The sequence below is a fragment of the Plecotus auritus genome (genome assembly GCF_963455305.1).
Source record: "Plecotus auritus genome assembly, chromosome: 4".
NCBI lineage: Eukaryota > Metazoa > Chordata > Mammalia > Chiroptera > Vespertilionidae > Plecotus > Plecotus auritus.
The window spans coordinates 191,911,868-191,936,988 of NC_137775.1; the positions used below are offsets into that span (position 1 = coordinate 191,911,868).

Genomic DNA, 25,121 nt, shown 5'->3' on the forward strand with positions numbered 1-25,121 from the left:
GCACGTGCTCACATGGACTGCCGTGTGATTACACACGATGCACGTGCTCACATGGACTGCCGTGTGATTACACACGATGCCCATGCTCACATGGACTGCCGTGTGATTACACAGGATGCACATGCTCACGTGGACTGCCGTGTGATTACACAGGATGCACATGCTCACGTGGACTGCCGTGTGATTACACACGATGCACATGTTCACGTGGACTGCCCGTGTGATTACACACGATGCACGTGCTCACATGGACTGCCGTGTGATTACACACGATGCACATGCTCACATGGACTGCCGTGTGATTACACACGATGACATGCTCACATGGACTGCCGTGTGATTACACACGATGCACATGCTCACATGGACTGCCGTGTGATTACACACGATGCACATGCTCACGTGGACTACTGTGTGATTACACACAATGCACATGCTCACATGGACTGCCATGTGATTACACACGATGACCATGCTCACATGGACTGCCGTGTGATTACACACGATGCACTTGCTCACGTGGACTACTGTGCACGTGCTCACATGGACTACTGTGTGATTACACACGATGCACGTGCTCACATGGACTGCTGTGTGATTACACACAATGCACATGCTCACGTGGACTGCCGTGTGATTACACACGATGCACATGCTCACGTGGACTACTGTGCACGTGCTCACATGGACTACTGTGTGATTACACACGATGCACGTGCTCACATGGACTGCTGTGTGATTACACACAATGCACATGCTCACGTGGACTGCCCGTGTGATTACACACGATGCACATGCTCACGTGGACTGCCGTGTAATTACACACGATGCACATGCTCACATGGACTGCCCGTGTGATTACACACGATGCACGTGCTCACATGGACTGCCGTGTGATGACAAATGACTGCCCCTCTGGGCCGCACTGATTGGGCCGACGTGTCTCTGTTGTCCCTGCAGCTCCCGCCAGGTGTCGGCCCGGCCGGCGTCCCCCTCGGGTCCCTGTGGACGGGCTTCCTGTGCACCCTCCTGGCTTCTCCGGGGGCGCAGCTCTTGTCGCTGCTCTTCAGGCTCAGCCAGGTGCGGGGTCCCGGCTGCCGGCCCTGTCCTGGGCAGGCCCTGGGCGCCATCCTGAACCGTGTCCTCACCCTGCAGGCTGCCTGCGGCCCCACCCAGTACTGCCCCTGAGCCACAGAGGCCAGGCCCGGGCGGGAAGGGGAGGAGGAGCCCATGAGTACATAGGGACCGTGGGGGACAGGCCCCAGGCCCCAGCGCAGGGCGGGGCGGGGTGGGCAGGCCCGTGGGAGAGATGGGGGCAGCGGAGGGCGTGCGGGGACATGAGGCGCTGCCTGTGCTGGGTGCCGCCATCCAGGCCTCAGTCCCGGTGGCTCCAGTGGCTCTGTCCGTGGCAGCGTGTCGGTGTGGCTCCTGTGCTCTCTGGACCCTGAGTCCGTGCTCAGAGCCCGTCCCCAGGCCTGTGATCCTGGCGCTCTAGCCTCCACCGCCCTGTCCCACACCAGCTGGCTCCCTGCCCTCTGCCCGAGCCCCACCCCTGCCCCAGCTCACGTGGCCACCCAGGGGCGGGTGCGCACTCGCTCTCAGCTTCAAGGAGCCTGTTAGCAGTTAGTGTCCCTCATCGCCCGGGGCTGCCCTGCGCCTCCCCTAGAATCCATCCCGCTTGAGGCATGACGAGGTCGGCCAGGCAGGCCCTCCCGAGAGGCTCACAAGGGGGTTTCTGGGGGGAGGGGGGTACCACGTTCCCGGGGCACAGCCTCACCCCGGCCTGGTCTTTTCTAGCAAAGTGCACCGGCCGTTCTCTGTGGGGGAGCCCAGGCCCAGAGCGCAGCCAGTGGCGATGGGGCCACCCAGCCACCCCCGGAGCTGGAGGCATGCAGGGCTGAGCTTGGCCAGCGGGCTCCGAGGGAGAAGAGAGACTGCACTCTCGGTTTACAAGGTGACGTGGGTGGTGGGTGTGCCACGCCTGGCCCCGTCCTGCCCCGTCCTGCATTGGCCGTTGGGAGAGTCGGGGTGTGGCGCGGGAGCTGGGGCACCCTGTGAGCCGTCAGGAGATACGAAATCGGCGACCAGAAAGTGATGAGGCCTGTTCACACGCCTGCCTGTCTCCTCCTCCTCAGCCCCCAGCCGTGCGTTCGAAGGGCTCGTCACAACCCCGTGGCCAAGGGCCCCACGGCTGTGGTTGCGCTCTGCAGCGTGGGCCATTTGCGGGATGGTCTCCGTGGCCTGTGGTGTGGGGACAGTATTTCTAGGATACAGGTGAGCTGTGAGACAGTCTCAGGTCTTTGGACGGCAAGTCTACCGTCTATAAGGAAACCCCTGGGTTTGGAGAACTTGTACGGTGGGGCCCAGAAGTGGCTCTGGCTGTCTCAGCCCTCACTGCTCCCCATCGCCCGGGTCAAAGAGCGTCCTGTGCAAACCCCAGGGGGTGGCTGGGCCCGCTGCCCCTGTGTTAGGAGAGATCGCGGGACCCGCCCCCAAGGTGGAGGGAACCGGCTGCTGAGCTCCGACAGGGCGAAGAGCATGCACTTAGCAGTCACCTGGCGATGGAGAAAGCACACACCTGGGAGAGGAAGCCGAGCATGTGGCATAGGCGGCGATGCTGTGCTACCCACACCTGCTCGGCTGGTCCCTGGCAGCTCGGCCCATCGCCTGCAACCCCAGGGTCATTCATCATGACTCCAGGGCCCACGTCCTAAACCGCGAGAGTCCCAGCGGGCGGTGCCTGCTCCGGGCTTAGGGGAGCAGGGGCGGTCCTCAGCGACCCTGTGAGCTCAGGGCTGGGCCTGCTCTGCTCAGCAGATGTGAAGTAGTTATTACTGTTATTAGCCCCCCCCCCCCCACCTCCATCTCCATCTCTGCCTGTGGGGTCTCCTTGCTCTCTCCCGCTGAGCAGCTTCAGCGTGGCTGGCGACCCCTCTGAGCAGGCGGAGACCTCGCTCCCCTTTGTTAGACAGAAGGAAAGCCCAGCACCCCACCTTCCTCCGTCACCTGTCACGGGGGGACAGTCCCGTCAGGCCCTGAGTGCAGACAGGAGGTGACGGCGTGTCTCCCGAACAGGTTCAGCCCCACGCAGTGTGGGCAGTGGCTGTGCCTGCTCACCGTCTCCGTGACCTGCTGCGTCTTCGTCACCCAGCCCTTTATGGTGAGCGGCCCTCCGCGTGGGAGTCGCGTCCACCATCGGGCCGGGAGGGCCTGGCGCCTGCGTGTGGGGACATGGCCCTACCATGTCACAGCCCGATGCGGGGCGGGAGGCAGGGCTTTCTGTGGGGGCCGTCGGTCTCCCACGGCCCTCGGCGCCCATTGCTCCGGAGGACATTCAGCCTCAGGGAGGCCGTGGGGGAGCAGGCGGGCAGGAGTGAAGGCAGGTGGCCTGTGCATCGGAACTGGCCCTGGGGTCCTGACCACGGTGCAGGCAGCTCCGTGGGGGACAGATGGGCGCCATGACTGCGCTGTCCCTTGTCCCCGCAGGTGGGCCTGATGGCTCTGGGCTTCGCTTGGAAAAAGAGAAACGACGAGAGCTTCTTCGCTGAGTCTTTACAGGAGGCCACCGAGGGCCTGGCGGGGCTCTCCCCCACCCACGCGCCCCACGCACCCTGCTGCAGCGATCCCCACGGCCCGGGCGTGGTTGAGAGGGTGAGGACGGGTCTGGGGCCTGCAGGGTCACTGAGCTTAGAGAGCTAGCTGTGGCCTCAGCGTGCGTGTCTGAATCACATTCTGAATCCAAATGTGGCTGCACCTTTAGAGACCTGTGGGGCGTTCCAGTCCTTAAGCTCCTTTGTACACACGTGACAGGTGAACTCCTAGGACAGGGGTGGGCAAACTTTTTGACTCGAGGGCCACCATGGGTTCTTAAACTGGACCGGAGGGCCGGAACAAAAGCATGGATGGAGTGTTTGTGTGAACTAATATAAATTCAAAGTAAAGGAGCGGAGGGGAGAGCAAGAGAACCGGATAGAACAGCCGGATCCGGCCCGCGGGCCGTAGTTTGCCCAAGGCTGGCCTAGGACCTACTCCCTTACCTTCGCCCCGATCCCGAAGGAACCCGACCACGAGAAAACCAGCTCATTTCACAGCACTGAAGCAGACGAGGTCTGATTCTGGGCCATGACTTTGGAGACGCTGAGGCCTTTTGCAGGGCAGTGGGCTCACAGAAACCTCCTCCCTCCCTCTGCTTCCGTCCATATCAGTTGCTCCCGACGTGTGCAGCGTTATCCTGGTCGCATGGATGACAAAAATGAGAGAGAGACAGAAACATCCATGATGAGAGAGAAGCATGGATGGGCTGCCTCCTGCACGCTCCCCACTGGGGATCGAGCCCACACCTGGGCCTGTGCCCTGACCGGGAATTGAACCCTGACCTCCTGGTTCATAGGTGGATGCTCACCCCCTGAGCCAGGCCGGCCGGGCGTGAGCGCACTTTAAAATGGCGTTCCCCACTTTGAGGCTCTGGCGGCGAACTGCGCTGTAGCTGGACGTGACCGAGACTGGGTCAGGGCCCTATCAGTGTGGCCGTGGCAACGGGACAGAGTGAGAACAGTGTCCTGCCATTCCGGCAGCTGCCCAGCAGCCTGGCTTGTGGGACCAAACCCCAGGCCAAGTGCAAAGGCGGACCCTCTCCTCCCGGGCTGGCGGGCACCTAGGCCTCGCTCCCTTGCTCTGCGCCCCAGGCCCACGGCCCTCTCCTCCCCACAGGTCTTGGCTGAGCGACAGCGAGCTCGCCGCCTGCGCAGGGCGCGTCCACCGTCCACAGCGTCGCTCAGGGCCACGCGGGAGAGGATGCGGAGACAGACGCGCACCCGAGCGGTGCTGAGGTGGGTGGAGGTCCCGCGCTCTGGTCCAGAGCAGCCTGCCAGCATCTGGGAGGGGAGCAAGGGGGGACTCCTCGCTGGCCCAGAGCCACCGCCGTGCGCCCCGTCCACGGGATGCTGAGAAGCTGGAGTGACCTGGGCTCTGCAGGGCCCGGTGGTGAGCAGGGGTGACGCAGTGGGTGCGGAGCCGAGAGATAAACACGTCTGCCGGGACGCGGATGGAGCCGGTGGTGGGGGGGTGGCGGGCGATGGTCTCAAACCTCTTCCTGGTAAGTACGTGGTGGAGCTCATTGCAACGTTGACATGATGCTTTTTAGATAAAACCAAAAGTTAGGAAGTGCGTGTGCCCGGTAAGCCTCCCCAGCGTGGACTCAGACACCTTTCTCTGGATGACACCCCACCTGGTCGTGGGGGGCGCTGGACGGCTGTGGGGAGCCTCGTGCACTTGGCCGCGGATCTTTCTCTGACTTCCGGGCATCGCCTGGTCTTCCTCTCATCTTGCTGGTGCCGTTTGTAAAGCATGTGGGAATCCCTGACACCCGCACGCTGGAGGGGCAGCCGTGAGGGCACCAGGTGCCACCCTTGGGACCCGTGTTAGCAAACGCAATGGAGGCTCGGCCATCTTTTCATGGACCCCAGGCCTGGGGAGCGGCGACAGACTTAATGGACCTTTTCCCCTATGGACCCGCCACAGCCCCTACAGCAGCCGTGGGCAAACTACGGCCCGCGGGCCGGATCCGGCCCGTTCGGCTGTTCTATCTGGCCCGTGGAGCCGAAAGAGCAGAGGGTTCTCTTGCTCTCCCCTCCGCTCCTTTACTTTGAATTTATATTAGTTCACACAGACACTCCATCCATGCTTTTGTTCCGGCCCTCCGGTCCAGTTTAAGAACCCGTGGTGGCCCTCGAGTCAAAAAGTTTGCCCACCCCTGCCCTATAGGAAGCGACAGAGCCCCCACCGGACCATGATGAATTCATGGGTCTAAACATCGATCGTCACAGCGACCAACATAAAGGAAGAGAAAGAAGGACCAGACGTCAAGCGTCTCCTGACAGCAAACACGTCCCCTGTGGGGTGACCTCCCCACTCAGCCGGGTCCTAACGTGATCAAGTCTGTGCCCACTCGCGGTTCCCAGGGACAGCACCCCGCGCGCCTCGGGGGGGGGGGGGCGGGAGAGACTGTGGCACAGAGACCAGTGGAGGCAGACGAGCTACCTGTGGGGAGAGACATGAGAAGAAGGAGTTAGCGTGGTTCACCGTCTGAACAGATCCAACGAGACAGTCACGTGAGCATCTCTAGAGACACACAGAAAGCATTTGACAACCGCCGTTCCTTCACGGAAACAAAACGAAAAGCCTCTCCGCAAAGGAGGACTGGACGGGAGTGTCCCCCACTCACAGAGGGCACCCGTGACCCAGCCGAACCTCAGACTCGCCGGGACAGCGGTGCTTGTCCAGGTAGAAACCCGGCTCCTCCTTGCCCTCCCGGGAAGTCCCCCGTGTCACAGGCGAGGAAAACAGCGGAAAGCTGCTAGATCTGAAAGGAAGACATGAAACAGCCTGTTGGCAGGTGACATGCATAGTCTACACCAGGGGTCCTCAAACTTTTTAAACAGGGGGCCAGTTCCCTGTCCCTCAGACCGTGGGAGGGCCGGACTATAGTTTTAAAAAAAAAACTATGAACAAATTCCTATGCGCACTGTGGGCCCGGGACGCGTCGGCTGCTAAGCAGGACAGGCAGCGGCGCCCGGCGGGCCGGATCCATGTCCTCGGCGGGCCGCATGTGGCCCGCGGGCCGTGGTTTGAGGACGCCTGGTCTACACAGAAACCCCCAAAGGATCCTGAGAAAGGCTCCTGGGACTCACTGCAAGGAAACCCGAAGGGTCACAGGATCAAGTCGGAGTGAGCCAGGCGGGTTCCCCCTCAGCCACGGGCAGTTGGAACCGCGGTTGAAACAGCAAAGCCATTTACCCAGGACTCGAGGAATGAAGCGCTCGGCCCCAGGGCGAAGAGAGCGCGGGGCGTGGATGCTGAAAATCGCGAGAGCTGAGAGAGGAGATCAGCGCTCGGAAGCGACGGAGAGACGCTGTGTCCGTGACCGGAGGCGCGGTACGGTCCCGTGCCAGTTCTTTCCAGCGTGGGGTCAGTGCCATCCCAACCCAAACCCGCAAGCTGAGCTATCGATGCCGACAGACTGCTTCCAAAGTGTGTGTGGGAAGCCAGGGGCCGGCCTGGCCAGAGCGGTCCTGGAAAAGGACCGTCAGAGGCTGTCAGTCCCCGACCTCAGGGCCCGGCATAAAGCCCTGGACCCGAGACACCGCGGTGGTACGACACGCAGACCGGGGCAGGACAGACAGCCCGGTAACAGACCCACACAGATGCCCCGCCGGTTCTTGGACAAAAGCACAACGGCAATCATTTCGAGGGTGGCGCTAGGAGACCTGGGTGCCAACATGCAGAAAAACGAGCCTCATCGCAGACCTCCTCCCCGATGCCAAAGCGTCCGCCCAGGATGTAGAAGCCACTGCCCCTGGAAGCGGTCGGCTGGGCCCGTGAAAATGCCATTCCACTGTCTTTCTTACAGAGACACCTGCATGTCCCTCCTCATGCTGCTTCTACACCTGCTTATAACCCACGCGACATCCTCCCGGGACGAACACTCTCTCAACCGCGCCATCCGGAACACCTTCACCAGGTAGGACCCGAGCCATGTTCACCGTCGGTTATGGACAGTTCCTGCCAGCAGGTGGCGCCATGTGCTCAACAAAGTGATCATTTGGGTGGCCTCTCTGGACCTGGGGCCTCCAGCCTGCTCACGTGGGCACACAGCTGGCCAGGAGCCCGTGCAGTGGGGAGGGTGGCAGAGGGGGCCTGGGCTCTGGAAACGCAGGACGCGATGAGCGGTGAAGGCCATGATCGGGAGGGAGGTGACGCACCCTTCCCTTCTCTGCGTCCACACATGGGTGACATGTCACTGAGCTGCCACGAGCTCCGTGTTGCTCTGTCTCCTGTCCTCGCCCGTGGCCCGGGTTTGTCACGATGGCCAGGCTCTGCTTAGTGGGTGTCTCGGCTGAGCTGATGGGTTTTGTCTGAAACGCTCAGTGTCCCGGAGTCAGCTCCCTGGGGGAGGGGCAGCAGACGGCTACCTCGCAGGCCAGTAGGTTCACCGGAAGGCAGCACCCTACATTTGTTGTCTCCCCACTATGTGCTGTGTGCCTGGCCTGAGCGCCTCATCTGACCTCAGCCGTCGGAACTGGGTCTGCTGCTCCGGTTTGCAGGCTGGGAGGATGGAGACGCCACGGCCAGCGGGTGGTGGTGCAGAGAGCGCTGTGTCCCTATCTGCGGGTCCCATGCTGGCTTAGCACCAGTTCAGCAGCCTCCATGCCCTCCCGTAACCCCCGGGCACATGCCCATCCAGGCCTGTGCCGCTGTCCCCTCAGACGTCCCTGTGGGCACCTCCATCGCCTTCAGTCTCTGCTGAAACGTCCCTGTGCGCTCAAGTTTCCGGGCCACGTAAACGAAGATTCCACCGCCCACCGCCCACCGCCCACCGCCCACTGCCCACGCCGGTGTCTCTCGCTGTTTTCCCTCCCTGATGTTGGTCACTGACATGTCTGGCTTATGTGTCTGTGACGTGGGGTTTGACAGGACAGGCATCTGACTGTCCATGTCCCAGCGCCCAGAAGAGGGCTGGACAGGCGGTGGTCCTCCCCGTGGCCCAGGTTCAGAGGGCGACTGAGTGGGTGAGCCACCAGGAACGAGTCCACGGTCCTGTCCTGTCCTCTCGCCGCCGCTCAGGGGCCAGGCGCTCCAAGGCCCTGTGCCTCGCGCCGCAGGTGGCTTCCGCTTCATCCCGCAGACCAGACTGCCCGCCATTTACGGTACAGAAAGTGACCTTTTGTTCTCCTCTTGTGTCAAGAGGTGCCAGGAGCTTCTCCGGCAGCCTGAGCAGCGTGGATGCCTGGTGGGACTGGAGCCTGACCACACTGCTGGACGGCCTGCACCGGGCCGGCGCGCCTGGCGCTGAGGTGGGCTGCCCTCTGCTCTACCACCACAGTAGGCGGGGCCGCGGCGACAACGCATAGGTCCAGAATGATGCTGCTGGGTGAGGGTGCGGGCTCAGAGGGCGCTGTGCTGGGTGAGGGTGCGGGCTCACAGGGCGCTGTGCTGGGTGAGGGTGCGGGCTCACAGGGCGCTGTGCTGGGTGAGGGTGCGGGCTCACAGTGTGTCTGTGCTGGGTGAGGGTGCGGGCTCACAGGGCGCTGTGCTGGGTGAGGGTGCGGGCTCACAGTGTGGCTGTGCTGGGTGAGGGTGCGGGCTCACAGTGTGGCTGTGCTGGGTGAGGGTGCGGGCTCACAGTGTGGCTGTGCTGGGTGAGGGTGCGGGCTCACAGTGTGGCTGTGCTGGGTGAGGGTGCGGGCTCACAGTGTGTCTGTGCTGGGTGAGGGTGCGGGCTCACAGTGTGTCTGTGCTGGGTGAGGGTGCGGGCTCACAGGGTGCTGTGCTGGGTGAGGGTGCGGGCTCACAGTGAGGCTGTGCTGGGTGAGGGTGCGGGCTCACAGTGTGGCTGTGCTGGGTGAGGGTGCGGGCTCACAGTGTGGCTGTGCTGGGTGAGGGTGCGGGCTCACAGTGTGGCTGTGCTGGGTGAGGGTGCGGGCTCACAGTGTGGCTGTGCTGGGTGAGGGTGCGGGCTCACAGTGAGGCTGTGCTGGGGGAGGGTGCGGGCTCACAGGGCGCTGTGCTGGGTGAGGGTGCGGGCTCACAGGGCGCTGTGCTGGGTGAGGGTGCGGGCTCACAGTGAGGCTGTGCTGGGTGAGGGTGCGGGCTCACAGGGCGCTGTGCTGGGTGAGGGTGCGGGCTCACAGTGTGGCTGTGCTGGGTGAGGGTGCGGGCTCACAGTGTGGCTGTGCTGGGTGAGGGTGCGGGCTCACAGTGTGGCTGTGCTGGGTGAGGGTGCGGGCTCACAGTGTGGCTGTGCTGGGTGAGGGCGCGGGCTCACAGTGTGTCTGTGCTGGGGGAGGGTGCGGGCTCACAGGGCGCTGTGCTGGGTGAGGGTGCGGGCTCAGAGGGCGCTGTGCTGGGGGAGGGTGCAGGCTCAGAGGGCGCTGTGCTGGGGGAGGGTGCGGGCTCACAGTGTGGCTGTGCTGGGTGAGGGTGCGGGCTCACAGTGTGGCTGTGCTGGGTGAGGGTGCGGGCTCACAGTGTGGCTGTGCTGGGTGAGGGTGCGGGCTCACAGTGTGGCTGTGCTGGGGGAGGGTGCGGGCTCACAGTGTGGCTGTGCTGGGTGAGGGTGCGGGCTCACAGGGCGCTGTGCTGGGGGAGGGTGCAGGCTCACAGTGTGGCTGTGCTGGGGGAGGGTGCGGGCTCACAGTGAGGCTGTGCTGGGTGAGGGTGCGGGCTCACAGTGTGGCTGTGCTGGGTGAGGGTGCGGGCTCACAGTGTGGCTGTGCTGGGTGAGGGTGCGGGCTCACAGTGTGGCTGTGCTGGGTGAGGGTGCGGGCTCACAGTGTGGCTGTGCTGGGTGAGGGTGCGGGCTCACAGTGTGGCTGTGCTGGGTGAGGGTGCGGGCTCACAGTGTGGCTGTGCTGGGTGAGGGTGCGGGCTCACAGTGTGGCTGTGCTGGGTGAGGGTGCGGGCTCACAGTACACTGTGCTGGGTGAGGGTGCGGGCTCACAGGGCGCTGTGCTGGGGGAGGGTGCAGGCTCACAGTGTGGCTGTGCTGGGGGAGGGTGCGGGCTCACAGTGTGGCTGTGCTGGGTGAGGGTGCGGGCTCACAGTGAGGCTGTGCTGGGGGAGGGTGCGGGCTCACAGGGCGCTGTGCTGGGTGAGGGTGCGGGCTCACAGGGCGCTGTGCTGGGTGAGGGTGCGGGCTCACAGTGAGGCTGTGCTGGGTGAGGGTGCGGGCTCACAGGGCACTGTGCTGGGTGAGGGTGCGGGCTCACAGTATGTCTGTGCTGGGTGAGGGTGCAGGCTCACAGGGCGCTGTGCTGGGTGAGGGTGCGGGCTCACAGTATGTCTGTGCTGGGTGAGGGTGCGGGCTCACAGTGTGGCTGTGCTGGGTGAGGGTGCGGGCTCACAGTGTGTCTGTGCTGGGTGAGGGTGCGGGCTCACAGTGTGGCTGTGCTGGGTGAGGGTGCGGGCTCACAGTGAGGCTGTGCTGGGTGAGGGTGCGGGCTCACAGGGCGCTGTGCTGGGTGAGGGTGCGGGCTCACAGTGTGGCTGTGCTGGGTGAGGGTGCGGGCTCACAGTGTGGCTGTGCTGGGTGAGGGTGCGGGCTCACAGTGTGGCTGTGCTGGGTGAGGGTGCGGGCTCACAGTGTGTCTGTGCTGGGTGAGGGTGCGGGCTCACAGTGTGGCTGTGCTGGGTGAGGGTGCGGGCTCACAGTGAGGCTGTGCTGGGTGAGGGTGCGGGCTCACAGGGCGCTGTGCTGGGTGAGGGTGCGGGCTCACAGTGTGGCTGTGCTGGGTGAGGGTGCGGGCTCACAGTGTGGCTGTGCTGGGTGAGGGTGCGGGCTCACAGTGTGGCTGTGCTGGGTGAGGGTGCGGGCTCACAGTGTGGCTGTGCTGGGTGAGGGTGCGGGCTCACAGTGTGTCTGTGCTGGGGGAGGGTGCGGGCTCACAGGGCGCTGTGCTGGGTGAGGGTGCGGGCTCAGAGGGCGCTGTGCTGGGGGAGGGTGCAGGCTCAGAGGGCGCTGTGCTGGGGGAGGGTGCGGGCTCACAGTGTGTCTGTGCTGGGTGAGGGTGCGGGCTCACAGTGTGGCTGTGCTGGGGGAGGGTGCGGGCTCACAGTGTGGCTGTGCTGGGTGAGGGTGCGGGCTCACAGGGCGCTGTGCTGGGGGAGGGTGCAGGCTCACAGTGTGGCTGTGCTGGGGGAGGGTGCGGGCTCACAGTGAGGCTGTGCTGGGTGAGGGTGCGGGCTCACAGTGTGGCTGTGCTGGGTGAGGGTGCGGGCTCACAGTGTGGCTGTGCTGGGTGAGGGTGCGGGCTCACAGTGTGGCTGTGCTGGGTGAGGGTGCGGGCTCACAGTGTGGCTGTGCTGGGTGAGGGTGCGGGCTCACAGTGTGGCTGTGCTGGGTGAGGGTGCGGGCTCACAGTGTGGCTGTGCTGGGTGAGGGTGCGGGCTCAGAGGGCGCTGTGCTGGGTGAGGGTGCGGCTCACAGGGCGCTGTGCTGGGTGAGGGGTGCTGGGTGAGGGTGCGGGCTCACAGTGTGGCTGTGCTGGGTGAGGGTGCGGGCTCACAGTGTGTCTGTGCTGGGTGATGGTGCGGGCTCACAGTGTGTCTGTGCTGGGTGAGGGTGCGGGCTCACAGGGCGCTGTGCTGGGTGAGGGTGCGGGCTCACAGTGTGCTGTGCTGGGTGAGGGTGCGGGCTCACAGTGTGGCTGTGCTGGGTGAGGGTGCGGGCTCACAGTGTGTCTGTGCTGGGTGAGGGTGCAGGCTCACAGTGTGGCTGTGCTGGGTGAGGGTGCGGGCTCACAGTGTGGCTGTGCTGGGTGAGGGTGCGGGCTCACAGTGAGGCTGTGCTGGGTGAGGGTGCGGGCTCACAGTGTGTCTGTGCTGGGTGAGGGTGCGGGCTCACAGGGCGCTGTGCTGGGTGAGGGGTGCTGGGTGAGGGTGCGGGCTCAGAGGGCGCTGTGCTGGGTGAGGGGTGCTGGGTGAGGGTGCGGGCTCACAGGGCGCTGTGCTGGGTGAGGGGTGCTGGGTGAGGGGTGCTGGGTTAGGGTTGCTGGGTGAGGGGTGCAGGCTCACAGTGAGGCTGTGCTGGGTGAGGGGTGCTGGGTGAGGGTGCGGGCTCACAGCGCACCTGTGTCCTCCCTCCCGTAGCCTGGAGCTCTCGGGGGAACTTGCTACCTCATAGGCCCGGCAGTCCTTAAGCAGCTAAAACTTCATCCTGGCCCTTCATGTGAGGTAAGAAGCGATGAGGTCAGGTGCCCCCCTTTTTTTTTTACTTCTAAAAACACATGGAATGTGAAAAGTCTGAGCAACCATGGGCAGGAACCCAGGCCCTTGGGGCCATCTCTGGCTGTGAGGAATCATGGGCACTGGGCTGGGGGCGGGGGCTGACCGCCCTCACCTCCCGCTCCTCCGGTCCGACTCCTCCCTGCGTGCGCCTCCATCCTGGCTCTGCACATCCAGGCGCTCCCCTCTCCAACTGGAATGTCACCTACCCTGTCCTGACGGAGGGGCGTGGATGGCACGTTCCCTGCATCGTCAGTGATGGAAACTCTCTGACATCCCAGCTCAGACCGGGGTCACCCCGGGTGCAGCCTTTCCCGAGGGGTCGGGTCCTGGGCTCAGGCTGGAGCCTGGGGACCACACAGGGGACTGAGGGGCTGGGGCCATGTTTGAGGTCAGCGTGTGCCCGCACGGCCCGGCCAGACACCCCAGGGTGCAGGGCAGACGTGGAAGCGCCTCTGACTCCTCTCTGGTTCTGGTTGGTCCTACAGCTCCCCAGGCCATGCTCCGCGCTTCCCGAAGACTCTCTACCTACGTGTCACCCCGAAGTTGGAGGCTCTGAGACCCCCTCTGTGACCAACGCAGAGACCCAGAGAGGGGCCCCGAGTGACCCCACAGCCTGCAGGGAGCACTGCGAGCTCAGCCTGGGCAGGACCAGGTCAGTGTGACGGGGTCCAGGTCATCCACACGTGCCGTCCACCGCTCCCACGGCCTGGGCAGAGGGCGATCTCTCCCAAGTGGGCCCCGGGCCGGAAGGCTGCCCTCCTCCACCCAGGCAACGAGAGAGGGGCAGTGGGCAGTGAGGAGTCGGAGGACACAGACGGCCTCCTGTGCAGTCCTGTGAATGCAGGGCCACGGCAGGGGTCATAGGGCCACGGCAGGGGTCATAGGGCCACGGCAGGGGTCATAGGGCCATGGCAGGGGTCAGCAGGGCCATGGCAGGGGTCAGCAGGGCCATGGCAGGGGTTGGCTGGGCCGTGGCAGGGGTCATAGGGCCACGGCAGGGGTCAGCAGGGGTCGGCAGGGGTCGGCGGGGGTCGGCGGGGGTTGGCGGGGGTTGGCAGGGGTTGGTAGGGGTCGGTAGGGGTCGGCAGGGGTCGGCAGGGGTCGGTGGGGGTCGGCGGGGGTCGGCAGGGGTCGGCAGGGGTCGGTGGGGGTCGGCGGGGGTCGGCGGGGGTCGGTAGGGGTCGGCAGGGGTCGGCGGGGGTCGGTGGGGGTCGGCGGGGGTTGGCAGGGGTCGGTAGGGGTCATAGGGCCACGGCAGGGGTCGGCAGGGGTCGGCAGGGGTCGGCAGGGGTCAGCGGGGTCAGCAGGCCTGGGCTGGAAGCCTCCCTGCACAGCACCCCCTCTGACTTGCATGCTTTGCAGGCCCGCAGCCCGCGCAGTGCTGACGGGGCTCAGGGCTCGCCGCTGGGTGGACCAGCGCACCAGGGCCGTGTCCGCGCACTTCGTCCTCTACCACCCTCCCAGCCGCCTCCTCTCCAGCGTGTCCCTGCGAGCCGAGCTGCTCCGGGCCGGGGGCCTCGCCCTCTCCCTCCTCGTGGAGTCGGTCCCCATCTTCCACAGCGACTCGGCCCCCAGGTACCACCTGCTGATTCTCCAGGTGAGCTCACCGGCCGCTCGGCCACCCATGGAGTACAGGGCCTCCGCGTGCCCACCGCCAGACCCCCGCCATGCCCGCTGGGTGTGGGCTCAGGACAGGAAGACACCGGGGGAGCCAGCCAGTCTGAGTGGCTGGTGCAAATGCAGAGCCTCGGGGTACAGATGCCACGTGGGGGGCTCGGCACTGAGGCCCAGGCCCTGTCCAGGCCTCACTCAGGCTCCCATGACCTGTGCCTCACACAGGCTTCAACTCAGACACTGGCGTCCCTCACCCTGTGGGAACCGAAGATTAGTATTCGAGCGTGGCTGAGGGTTACCAAAGGCTGCCCACACGCTCCGTCTTCTGTGCCGTGGCTGCCACTGATCTCATTATGTCCTGGGCCCAGCACCTGATCTGGGGTGGCCGCACGCCCTGGTCCCCAAAGGGGGAGGGTCCCCAAAGAGGCGTTTTTAGCTTTAACGTGTTCACTGGAAGGTGCACAGGACCCTACAAGGCCGCGTGGTTCATTCAGGCCAGGGCCACTGCTGCTCTCAGTGAGGGAGGGAGGGAGGGAAGGAGGGAGTGAGGGAGGGAAGGAGGGAAGAAGGAAGGGAGGAAGGGAGGGAAGGAGGGAGTGAGGGAGGGAGGGAGTGAGGGTGTGAGACAGTGAATAAATGAGGGAGTGAGGGAGTGAATGAAGTCCTGGTGGACGGGAAATCATCAGGGTGAGATAACCATAGACAGAACCTTGAGAAATTTCTTAAGTGCCGGATCTTTAAAAAGCTTCACATGGCCCAGGAAACGGTTAGTACATCTCATGTTTTCCCAATTCATGAGCTTCTTTCTCTTGAGCATCAGGAGAGAGGACCGGGGGTGGGCAGGGCGGGCAGGGTGGGCAGGAGACCCTGGGCTCTGGGCAGTTCTCACAGGCAGGGCTCCCATGCGGGCACCCGTCTCGAGCCCCGTGCACCCCTGTCGCCCGCGGCAGGCTCTGAGGCTGGCGGGTGGAGAGCTGTAAATGCCCGGGGCCTGCGGCCACCACGTGTGTCCCAGAGCTCCACGTGGCCAGGAGCAAGCGCGGATCGAGTCCGCTCCTGAGGGTGGGCGGAGTTTCCAGCTTCCCACACAGTTCACGGGACTTCTGTCGTCTCTCACTCCGCGCTCCTCCAGCTGGCCTTCCTGGCGCTCACACTGACCCACCTGTGTCTCCAGCTCTTCCGCCTGGCCGACGCGGGCGTCCGTGGCTACGGGCACAGACCCGGGACCTGGCTGGAGGTAGGCCCTGTGTCCCTCACAACCCACAGCAGACACAGCTGGGCCCGCTGCCTGCGCACCAGCTAAGCCAGAACAGGGCCGTCCCCCTGGCGTATAGCCTGAAGGCGCTGAGGCAGGTGACTTCCCTGCACCCAGACCGCAGCCCGTCCGACGGTCTCTCTCTGCCCCGCAGCTGCCCATCGCCGGGGCCGCCCTGGCCTGGTACGCAGCCTCTGGCCACCTGCTCTCTCTGGCCGGGCGGGCGGCTGACCAGTTCCATGTGGGATTCCTGCAAGGTTGTGTGGACCTCAGTCCCATGGCGTCCTGGAACCAGGTAGGACAAGCACTGGGGCCACACAGGTGGGCCTTGGGGGCCTGTGGGGTTCAGCCAGGCGGCTCTTGTTCTGTCACCCCCTTTCCTGGAGCCCCAGGCTCCGTCAGCAGGAAACGGGGCACTTCTAGTTGTAAGATAAAATTTTACAGACGCGCGTGAGAAATGGTGTCAATCAGGGCTCATTCCCACACAAAGGCGAGGAGCGCGGGCGCCGAGTGCTCCGTGTGCCCGTGTGCCCGTGTGGACGTGGCCTCTCCCACCCGGGCCCCTGAGGCTGCGACGCGCAGTGCGGGGCCTGCGGGCCGGGCCTCTATGGAGCCGCAAGGTCAGGCTCGGAGCTGGCCCTTCGGAAAGGCTGTAACTCCACTTGCTCCTCCCCGGGGCCGTCCCTCTGCGGACCCTGACGCGCACCCTCTCACGTCGTGGCTGTGGCTCCTCACACCAGGGCACGGCCCGCCCACAGGGGTGACGACGCTGTGCACCCTGTAACACGGTGACACGTGGCTGCTGTGTTCTCTGCCGCAGAGGGCGAGGTGGCTCCAGGGAGCCCTGTCCTTCCTCCTGACCCTGAAGTGCCTCCGTCTGCTCGGCTCTCTGCTCGGCTGTCACAGCGCAGCGGCATCCTGCACCTTCGCCACGCGCCGCTCGCTCGCGGGCGTCATCGCACCAGGGGTGAGACTCCTCAGGTTACCGTCAGGGCGTTGACACGCTCTGCTCCGACTCCCCCTGGCGTGTTATTGTTAGGGCATTTACACGCGTGTTATTGTTAGGACGGATGTGGCCAGTGCCGCCTCCTGGGTGCTTGCTCGGTGCCAGGAGCGGTGCGTGGGCCTTCTCGCCTCCCTCGCTTCGTGCCTGGGTGGGTGGATGGGGGAGCCACGTATGTCCTGGGCCAAGTGCCCGGCCTGTCACCACAGACAACGGGACTTCACCCGAGCTGCCCTCGGCACACGATTGCTCTTCCCCGTCCTTCCCTCAGCGGCTTGTTTGACTGAGCCCTCGAGGGGCAGGCACCAGGAGCAGAGGCCAGGAGACAGGTGCCCCTGGCAGCAGGCGTGGCCTTCAGCAGTCGGGGTGCAGATGGCAAGGAGGAGAGACTGGTGGGAGGAGGACCGGGGAGAAGGGCGCCGAGGCTGAGCGCCCGGGACGAGTGGGGTGGAGCTGGCGCAGGAGGCCCGGAGCGGGGCCGAGGTCTTACCCCCGATGATGTGATCGACATCCAAAAGCGGCTCCTCCGAGCTTTTCCTTATTCTAAAGCATTTAGAAGCTCCCGCCAGGTTCTGGGGCTCCCGTGACCCCTTGCTCAGAAGGTCAACGTGGCGGGTTTTCCCCTGCAGCTGGCGGGGGTCCTGGCGCTGGCCGCTCACGCCCACCTGCGTGGGACTCTGCTCCTTGCCCTGGCTCCTCCCTCGGGCACCTTCGCAGACGCCTCCCACCGTTCTCCAGGAAGCAGCCAGAGGGACGTGCTGCTGGGCCTCCCCAAGTCCGAGGGGCGGGCCACGGCCGGGTGCTTCATAGCCCTGCTGGCCGCAGTGACCGCGCTGTGGACAGGAATGGTACGTGCCCAGCCTGGACTCTGAGGGCGGGGCTAGCGGACGTTCCATCCTCTGCCGGCCACATGTCACTGTCATGACTCCCCGAGGCCCATCTCTCCTGCCTTGGGCAGGGCGGAACCTGGTCCAGTCGGCTAGACAGTTTCAACAAGACGACCAATCACTGCAGTTTGCTGCCTCCTCCAGGGAGCCTCCCAGCCTGAGCCACACCCCTTCCCTCCCGCCTGATTCCGGGCAGTCTCTCTCTGCGGCCGTTACCTTGATCTCCCATCACCTGAAGTGTCTCCCATCAGCCAGCCGTGCAGAACATGTTCTCTGGGCTCGGGGCTGAGTTAGGAATGGAGCTCCCTGCATCCCACCCTCCTGCTGACCTGCCACATGCAAACCTAGTCATGTCACACACACCACGTGCACGCGCACATACACACACACATATGTATGCACATACACACCTGCACACACACAGCCTCTGGCTTAAACTCCTTCAACGGTTCCCCGTGACCTTCCCTGCCGCCCCTACTTGGGGCTGACGACTTACAAGGAAGAATACGGGACGTCCAGCTGATAGTCCATCTCAGTCAACAGAAAAGCTCCTTTAGTAGCGCTCTGCCCTGCAGAGGCTCAGCTCGCCTGCACTGAACCACTGCTCGTTGCTCACCTGGAAGGAAGGTGTGGGTAGGCCTCCTGCTATGGCCACCCTGCCCTGCCCACCCCGCCCCTCCCCACCCGCCCCCGCTGCCTGCTCTGCGGGTTCTCAGCCAGGCCCTCCCTAGTTCCTCCCCAGGTTTGCCGTCTCCTTTCCCAGCGGTGGGGCCCAGCACCCCAATTTTCAGAAACTTCTCCAGGTGTCCCTTTGAAGACGGTGCTGGGAGCCTGCTCTGTGTCCCAGCAGGCACAGTGCCCCTGGGAGCCCGAAGGCACATGGGCCACTCCCCGCCCCTCACGCCTCCCTGTAGCCCTGCCCTCCACCTGCCACGTGTGCATCCCCAGAAGACAGCGTTCCATGTGCGATCACCCTAGGCGCCTCCCTGGCTGCTCCGCCCGCCCCTACAGCTGCGCGTGGCGCCATGGTGACAGGCTGACTCGTGCCTACGTCCCTCACACCTTGAGACACCCAAGGCTGTGTCGTGGGGAGACGGGGAGGGCAGTCTTGGGGTGGGGGGGCTTTGTGTGCGGGAAGTTGCCCAGCAAACGTGGGAAGTCTCCAGGTCGGAGAGCTCCCAAGGGCAGCAGCCTTGGGGCTTATACCTGCAGGCCCCGCCTTTCCAGGGGTGACGGCTGTCTGGGGGTTTGGACGGACACAAGCAGGCTCCCAAGGGCTGAAATTCTGCTGGTCTGGGCTCCTTACACGGTCCAGCGTGCACGCAGGCTTTTGAGCTCGCGGGCCCCGGCCTGCGGTGGGAGACAGACACCCGGGACCCATTCGCAGGGGCCTTCGCTGGCTCGTTCGCCTGCCGGGCAAGCTGCGTCCTTCCGGTGGCCCTGCTGTCTCGGGGCCGGAGCGCGTGGTGGGGCGGGGCCCGCCTGGGGGAGCCAAGACGCAGACGCGGGTTTTGCCTGTGGAAACGCAGGTCCAGTTCAGAATTTGCTGCAACTGAGCTCAGTTCCCGAGAGGGAGTTGCCTGACTTTTTTTCTCCGCGACGGCTGCCGTCCGGACGGGAGACAAGCACCATCGGCTACGAGCTCACTGGCCGCCGAACAAACTCGCTGTTTTTCCCAATAACGTGAAGTTGGTCTTTATTCTCTCCTTCCCCAGCTCAGAGGTTCCCTCCTGCCTCTTGTTCCCACACGAAAACCTTCCCGAAGCCAGTCTCCTGTGCGCCTCGGAGACGTGATGGCCTACGTGTGGGGGGAGGCCCGCTCTGCGCTGGGGCTGGCGAGGCGGCCACCGGAGGAGGCCGAGCCGGCCATGAGCCACGTAAGCTGTGGGCTGGCCTCAGGGAGCCCGTCCAAGGGGCCGGTTTCGATGCAGAAGCTGCTTTTAGTTATCAAAGCGAGGCTGTGCTTCTGCACCCATGCCCCTGCCAAGCCACAGGACGTCCCTTACAGCTCTAAAGGCCCCCCCGTCCACCAAGCCCACGCTCCCCCACTAACCCCGCTATCCTCGATGACCCTGCAGGGTTGGCAAGGGGGGGCGTTAGGATTCTCCCCAGCGCACACGCCCTATGCTGTCCCTTTAGCCACTTGAGGGTCGTCACCCCGACCCGAGTCAAAGAGATCAAAGCCGGTGTGTGCGCCCTGGGCCCAGCTGCTGGGAGGGCGGGCGTTCAGGCGCCGCCCGGGGCAGCTCTGCGCAGCCGCACGCAGGTGGCCGCGGGCGTGTGAGTGCTCCCCGGCTTGTCCTGCTTTTCCATAGACGCTGCCTCCAAGTCCACTAGACAGTCCTCCTGCCGGCGTCTGAGCCGCAGCACTAGATGCACACACCTGTGCGACGTGCTGAACGAGGGACGGGTGTGCACGCTTTGGGCAACGTGCGGGTCTGTGCACACCTGTGCACCACGCAGTGCGTGCGGGACCTGAGAGGTGGGCCCCGTGCGCTCCTAACACAGCACATGCCCGCTAACGTCGGTGCCATGTACGCCTCAGAGGATGAGGGGGAAGCGGGCTCCAGGAGGCCGTGCTAGTCTCTTTTCCTCCCCCCAGAACCCCTCCCTGGACGAGTGCGCGGACCTGCTGGATGAACTGCTGCTGAGGATCGACAGTCTGTCCGCCCGCCTCCCGCCCCCTCTCCCCGCGCCGCCGCCCCGGGACGCACCGCGGGCCGGGGCCGGGGCAGAAGGAAGTCCCTCGGGGGGCACTTCTGGTGACCAAGCTGCGGGGGTAAGCACGTGACATGTGTTTTATCAGTTTTCTGTACTGTTTAAGTCTGAGGAAGTTTGAGATCGTCGCCGTTCCACAGCCCGTGTGCATACCTGTCCCGTGAGCGTGGTGACAGCCGTGGTGAGAGGCGCTCGGGCAGGAATGCGGGCGGTGTAACGTGTGCGATGGGACTTCCAGCTCCACGTGGGGTCAGGAATGTCTGTCTGCTCCCTGGCGTCTGAGTAACGCTGGAACCACAAGGAGACTGAGGACAGAAGTGGGCTCCCTTCTCGGAGGCCCCGAGAAATACTGGTACAGACCCAGAACCTAAGCGGATCCACTGGCGGCCAGCAGTGAAAATCAGGCCCAAGGCAGAGAGGACACGCCACGTCCAGGGGCGCACGGTGGGCCCACGGAGACCCTGGTTTGGAAGAAGGGGAATTAGAACAAAAAAGAGCGAACGGAACCTGCCTGGACCCCACGCCACAGAGCCTGGGACCAGGCTTGAAGGGAAGCCATCTTTGTCCAGGTTGGTGGCTCACACCTGGAGCCACACCAGGTGCACACTGGACAGGAAGGGAGCTGGGCCACGTGCTGACACCTCCAGCGGTGGCTTCCCCGGGAAGAGGCGTCATGGCACACGTCCGGTGGCTGCGTGTCTCCCGGGGGAGCGCCTGCTGTCAGACGCTTCCTAGCCTCTCCTGGGAGGGCTCCCTCGTGCACAGACGGGGCCCTGGGGCAGAAGTGGCCGTCGGAGGGACGCGTGTCATCACCAGGCCTGCACAGACGCGCTGTGGGGAAGGGTCGTCACCAGCTGCCGCGGAGAAGGATGCGAAGGTCAGGCCGCGGACAGGTCGGCTGGGACCTGGTGGCCCCACACCAAGTGAGCTCGTGGGAAAGGCCCAGATGAAAGAGCTACGCGATGCAGGAAGGAGAGCAAGAGACAGAGGAGAGGTCAGAGATGGGGAAGGAAAGGGGGAGAGACAAAAAGAGTCCTAGATTCCCAGGGGAGGGGAGGGTGTGGATGGCGGCTCCAGGAGAGTCGGAGAGATGAGGTGAGAGAAGCGTGAAACCCGGCTGTGGGCGGTAACCACGCAGAGGTCAGCCAGGACACGCCTGGCCAGCGTCCCCCTCACAGAGCCAGGAACAGGGAACGGGGAAGTATTGGAAGATGTAACTTAAGAGAACATTCCCGGATTAAAGACATAGATTTATATATTTAAAAATAAGTCATATCCAGGAAAGAAATGGATTCAAGTCCATTAAAAGCGGAACAAGTCCCGTAGGTGATAGATGAAGACATAGAGGTGGGCCTACTGGGACCCGACACCTCCTGGCCCCCATCAGCCACTGCGCGTGAGTGAAAACCATTCAGTTACCTCCAAGCTACTTACCCATTATGTTGTTAAAAACTTCACATGTGCACATCAGTAGCAGACTGAGGAAAACATGGTTTTATAGGCGAGGTGACACAATGACCGGCTGTAAGAGTGGGACGAGAAAGGCTATACGTAAAGAAGAAGGCTATATGTACAGAAAAAGGCTATATGTAAAGAAGAAGGCTATACGTAAAGAAGAAGGCTATATGTACAGAAAAAGGCTATTCGTAAAGAAAAAGGCTATACGTAAAGAAGAAGGCTATACATAAAGAAGAAGGCCATACGTAAAGAAGAAGGCTATACGTAAAGAAGAAGGCCATACGTACAGAAAAAGGCCATACGTAAAGAAGAAGGCTATACGTGAAAAAGAAGGCTATACGTAAAGAAGAAGGCCATACGTAAAGAAGAAGGCTATACGTAAAGAAGAAGGCTATATGTACAGAAAAAGGCTATACGTAAAGAAGAAGGCTATACATAAAGAAGAAGGCTATATGTACAGAAGAAGGCTATACGTGAAGAAAAAGGCCATATGTACAGAAAAAGGCTATACGTAAAGAAAGAGGCTATATGTAAAGAAAAAGGCTATACGTAAAGAAGAAGGCCATACGTAAAGAAGAAGGCTATATGTACAGAAAAAGGCTATACGTAAAGAAAAAGGCCATACGTACAGAAAAAGGCTATACATAAAGAAGAAGGCTATATGTACAGAAAAAGGCTATACGTAAAGAAAAAAGCCATACGTACAGAAAAAGGCCATACATAAAGAAGAAGGCTATACGTAAAGAAGAAGGCTATACGAGAAGAAGAAGGCTATACGTAAAGAAGAAGGCTATACGTAAAGGAGAAGGCTATACGTGAAGAAGGCCATACGTAAAGAAGAAGGCTATACGTGAAGAAGAAGGCTATACGTGAAGAAGAAGGCTATACGTAAAGAAAAAGGCTATATGTAAAGAAAGAGGCTATACGTAAAGAAGAAGGCTATACGTAAAGAAGAAGGCTATACGTACAGAAGAAGGCTATACGTAAAGAAAAAGGCTATACGTACAGAAAAAGGCTATACATAAAGAAGAAGGCTATACGTAAAGAAGAAGGCTATACGTAAAGAAGAAGGCTATACGTACAGAAGAAGGCTATACGTACAGAAAAAGGCTATACATAAAGAAGAAGGCTATACGTAAAGAAGAAGGCTATACGTAAAGAAGAAGGCTATACGTACAGAAGAAGGCTATACATAAAGAAGAAGGCTATACGTAAAGAAGAAGGCTATACGTAAAGAAGAAGGCTATACGTGAAGAAGAAGGCTATACGTACAGAAAAAGGCTATACATAAAGAAGAAGGCTATACGTAAAGAAGAAGGCTATACGTACAGAAAAAGGCTATACATAAAGAAGAAGGCTATACATAAAGAAGAAGGCTATACGTAAAGAAGAAGGCTATACGAGAAGAAGAAGGCTATACGTGAAGAAGGCTATACGTAAAGAAAGAGGCTATACGTAAAGAAGAAGGCTATACGTAAAGAAGAAGGCTATACGTACAGAAGAAGGCTATACGTACAGAAAAAGGCTATACATAAAGAAGAAGGCTATACGTAAAGAAGAAGGCTATACGTAAAGAAGAAGGCTATACGTAAAGAAGAAGGCTATACGTGAAGAAGAAGGCTATACGTACAGAAAAAGGCTATACATAAAGAAGAAGGCTATACGTAAAGAAGAAGGCTATACGTACAGAAAAAGGCTATACATAAAGAAGAAGGCTATACGTAAAGAAGAAGGCTATACGTAAAGAAGAAGGCTATACGTGAAGAAGGCTATACGTAAAGAAGAAGGCTTATACGTAAAGAAGAAGGCTATACGTGAAGAAGAAGGCTATATGTAAAGAAGAAGGCTATACGTAAAGAAGAAGGCTATACGTAAAGAAGAAGGCTATACGTGAAGAAGAAGGCTATACGTGAAGAAGGCTATACGTAAAGGAGAAGGCTATACGTGAAGAAGGCTATACGTAAAGGAGAAGGCTTATACGTAAAGGAGAAGGCTATACGTGAAGAAGAAGGCTATATGTAAAGAAGAAGGCTATACGTAAAGAAGAAGGCTATACGTAAAGAAGAAGGCTATACGTGAAGTAGAAGGCTATACGTGAAGAAGGCTATACGTAAAGGAGAAGGCTATACGTGAAGAAGGCTATACGTAAAGGAGAAGGCTTATACGTAAAGGAGAAGGCTATACGTGAAGAAGAAGGCTATATGTAAAGAAGAAGGCTATACGTAAAGAAGAAGGCTATACGTAAAGAAGAAGGCTATACGTAAAGGAGAAGGCTATACGTGAAGAAGGCTATACGTAAAGGAGAAGGCTTATACGTAAAGGAGAAGGCTATACGTGAAGAAGAAGGCTATATGTAAAGAAAAAGGCTATACGTAAAGAAAGAGGCTGTACGTGAAGAAGAAGGCTATACGTAAAGAAGAAGGCTATATGTAAAGAAAAAGGCTATACGTAAAGAAAGAGGCTATACGTAAAGAAAGAGGCTATACGTGAAGAAGAAGGCTATACGTAAAGAAGAAGGCTATATGTAAAGAAGAAGGCTATACGTGAAGAAGAAGGCTATACGTAAAGAAGAAGGCTATATGTAAAGAAGAAGGCTATACGTAAAGAAAGAGGCTATACGTGAAGAAGAAGGCTATATGTAAAGAAGAAGGCTATACGTAAAGAAAAAGGCTATACGTAAAGAAAGAGGCTATACGTGAAGAAGAAGGCTATATGTAAAGAAGAAGGCTATACGTAAAGAAAGAGGCTGTACGTGAAGAAGAAGGCTATATGTAAAGAAGAAGGCTATACGTAAAGAAAAAGGCTATACGTAAAGAAGAAGGCCATACGTAAAGGAGAAGGCTATACGTGAAGAAGAAGGCTATACGTAAAGAAGAAGGCTATATGTAAAGAAAAAGGCTATACGTAAAGAAGAAGGCTATACGTAAAGAAGAAGGCTATATGTAAAGAAAAAGGCTATACGTAAAGAAGAAGGCTATACGTGAAGAAGAAGGCTATACGTAAAGAAGAAGGCTATATGTAAAGAAAAAGGCTATACGTAAAGAAAGAGGCTATACGTGAAGAAGAAGGCTATACGTGAAGAAGGCTATATGTAAAGAAAGAGGCTATACGTGAAGAAGAAGGCTATACGTGAAGAAGGCTATACGTAAAGGAGAAGGCTATACGTGAAGAAGAAGGCTATATGTAAAGAAGAAGGCTATACGTAAAGAAAAAGGCTATACGTAAAGAAGAAGGCTATACGTAAAGAAGAAGGCTATATGTAAAGAAAAAGGCTATACGTAAAGAAGAAGGCTATACGTAAAGAAAAAGGCTATACGTAAAGAAGAAGGCTATACGTAAAGAAGAAGGCTATACGTAAAGAAGAAGGCTATATGTAAAGAAGAAGGCTATACATAAAGAAGAA

General features: G+C 60.6%; 1 protein-coding gene across 1 annotated transcript in view; it reads left to right on the plus strand.

Annotated features, from left to right (window-relative positions):
* The window catches only part of PKD1L1 (polycystin 1 like 1, transient receptor potential channel interacting), a gene marked incomplete at both ends in the record, with an annotated part of 87,705 nt that overhangs the window by 42,656 nt on the left and 19,928 nt on the right, over positions 1 to 25,121 (plus strand). Inside the window, 16 exons of the mRNA XM_080665224.1 lie at positions 961 to 1,138; positions 2,136 to 2,274; positions 3,076 to 3,160; positions 3,487 to 3,651; positions 4,711 to 4,829; positions 7,409 to 7,519; positions 8,744 to 8,852; positions 12,646 to 12,729; positions 13,269 to 13,435; positions 14,146 to 14,380; positions 15,530 to 15,634; positions 15,807 to 15,947; positions 16,473 to 16,619; positions 17,285 to 17,503; positions 19,258 to 19,419; positions 20,145 to 20,321. Of these exons, the coding sequence (XP_080521350.1) occupies positions 961 to 1,138; positions 2,136 to 2,274; positions 3,076 to 3,160; positions 3,487 to 3,651; positions 4,711 to 4,829; positions 7,409 to 7,519; positions 8,744 to 8,852; positions 12,646 to 12,729; positions 13,269 to 13,435; positions 14,146 to 14,380; positions 15,530 to 15,634; positions 15,807 to 15,947; positions 16,473 to 16,619; positions 17,285 to 17,503; positions 19,258 to 19,419; positions 20,145 to 20,321 (2,343 nt within the window). The remainder of the gene's footprint in view (positions 1 to 960; positions 1,139 to 2,135; positions 2,275 to 3,075; positions 3,161 to 3,486; positions 3,652 to 4,710; positions 4,830 to 7,408; positions 7,520 to 8,743; positions 8,853 to 12,645; positions 12,730 to 13,268; positions 13,436 to 14,145; positions 14,381 to 15,529; positions 15,635 to 15,806; positions 15,948 to 16,472; positions 16,620 to 17,284; positions 17,504 to 19,257; positions 19,420 to 20,144; positions 20,322 to 25,121) is intronic.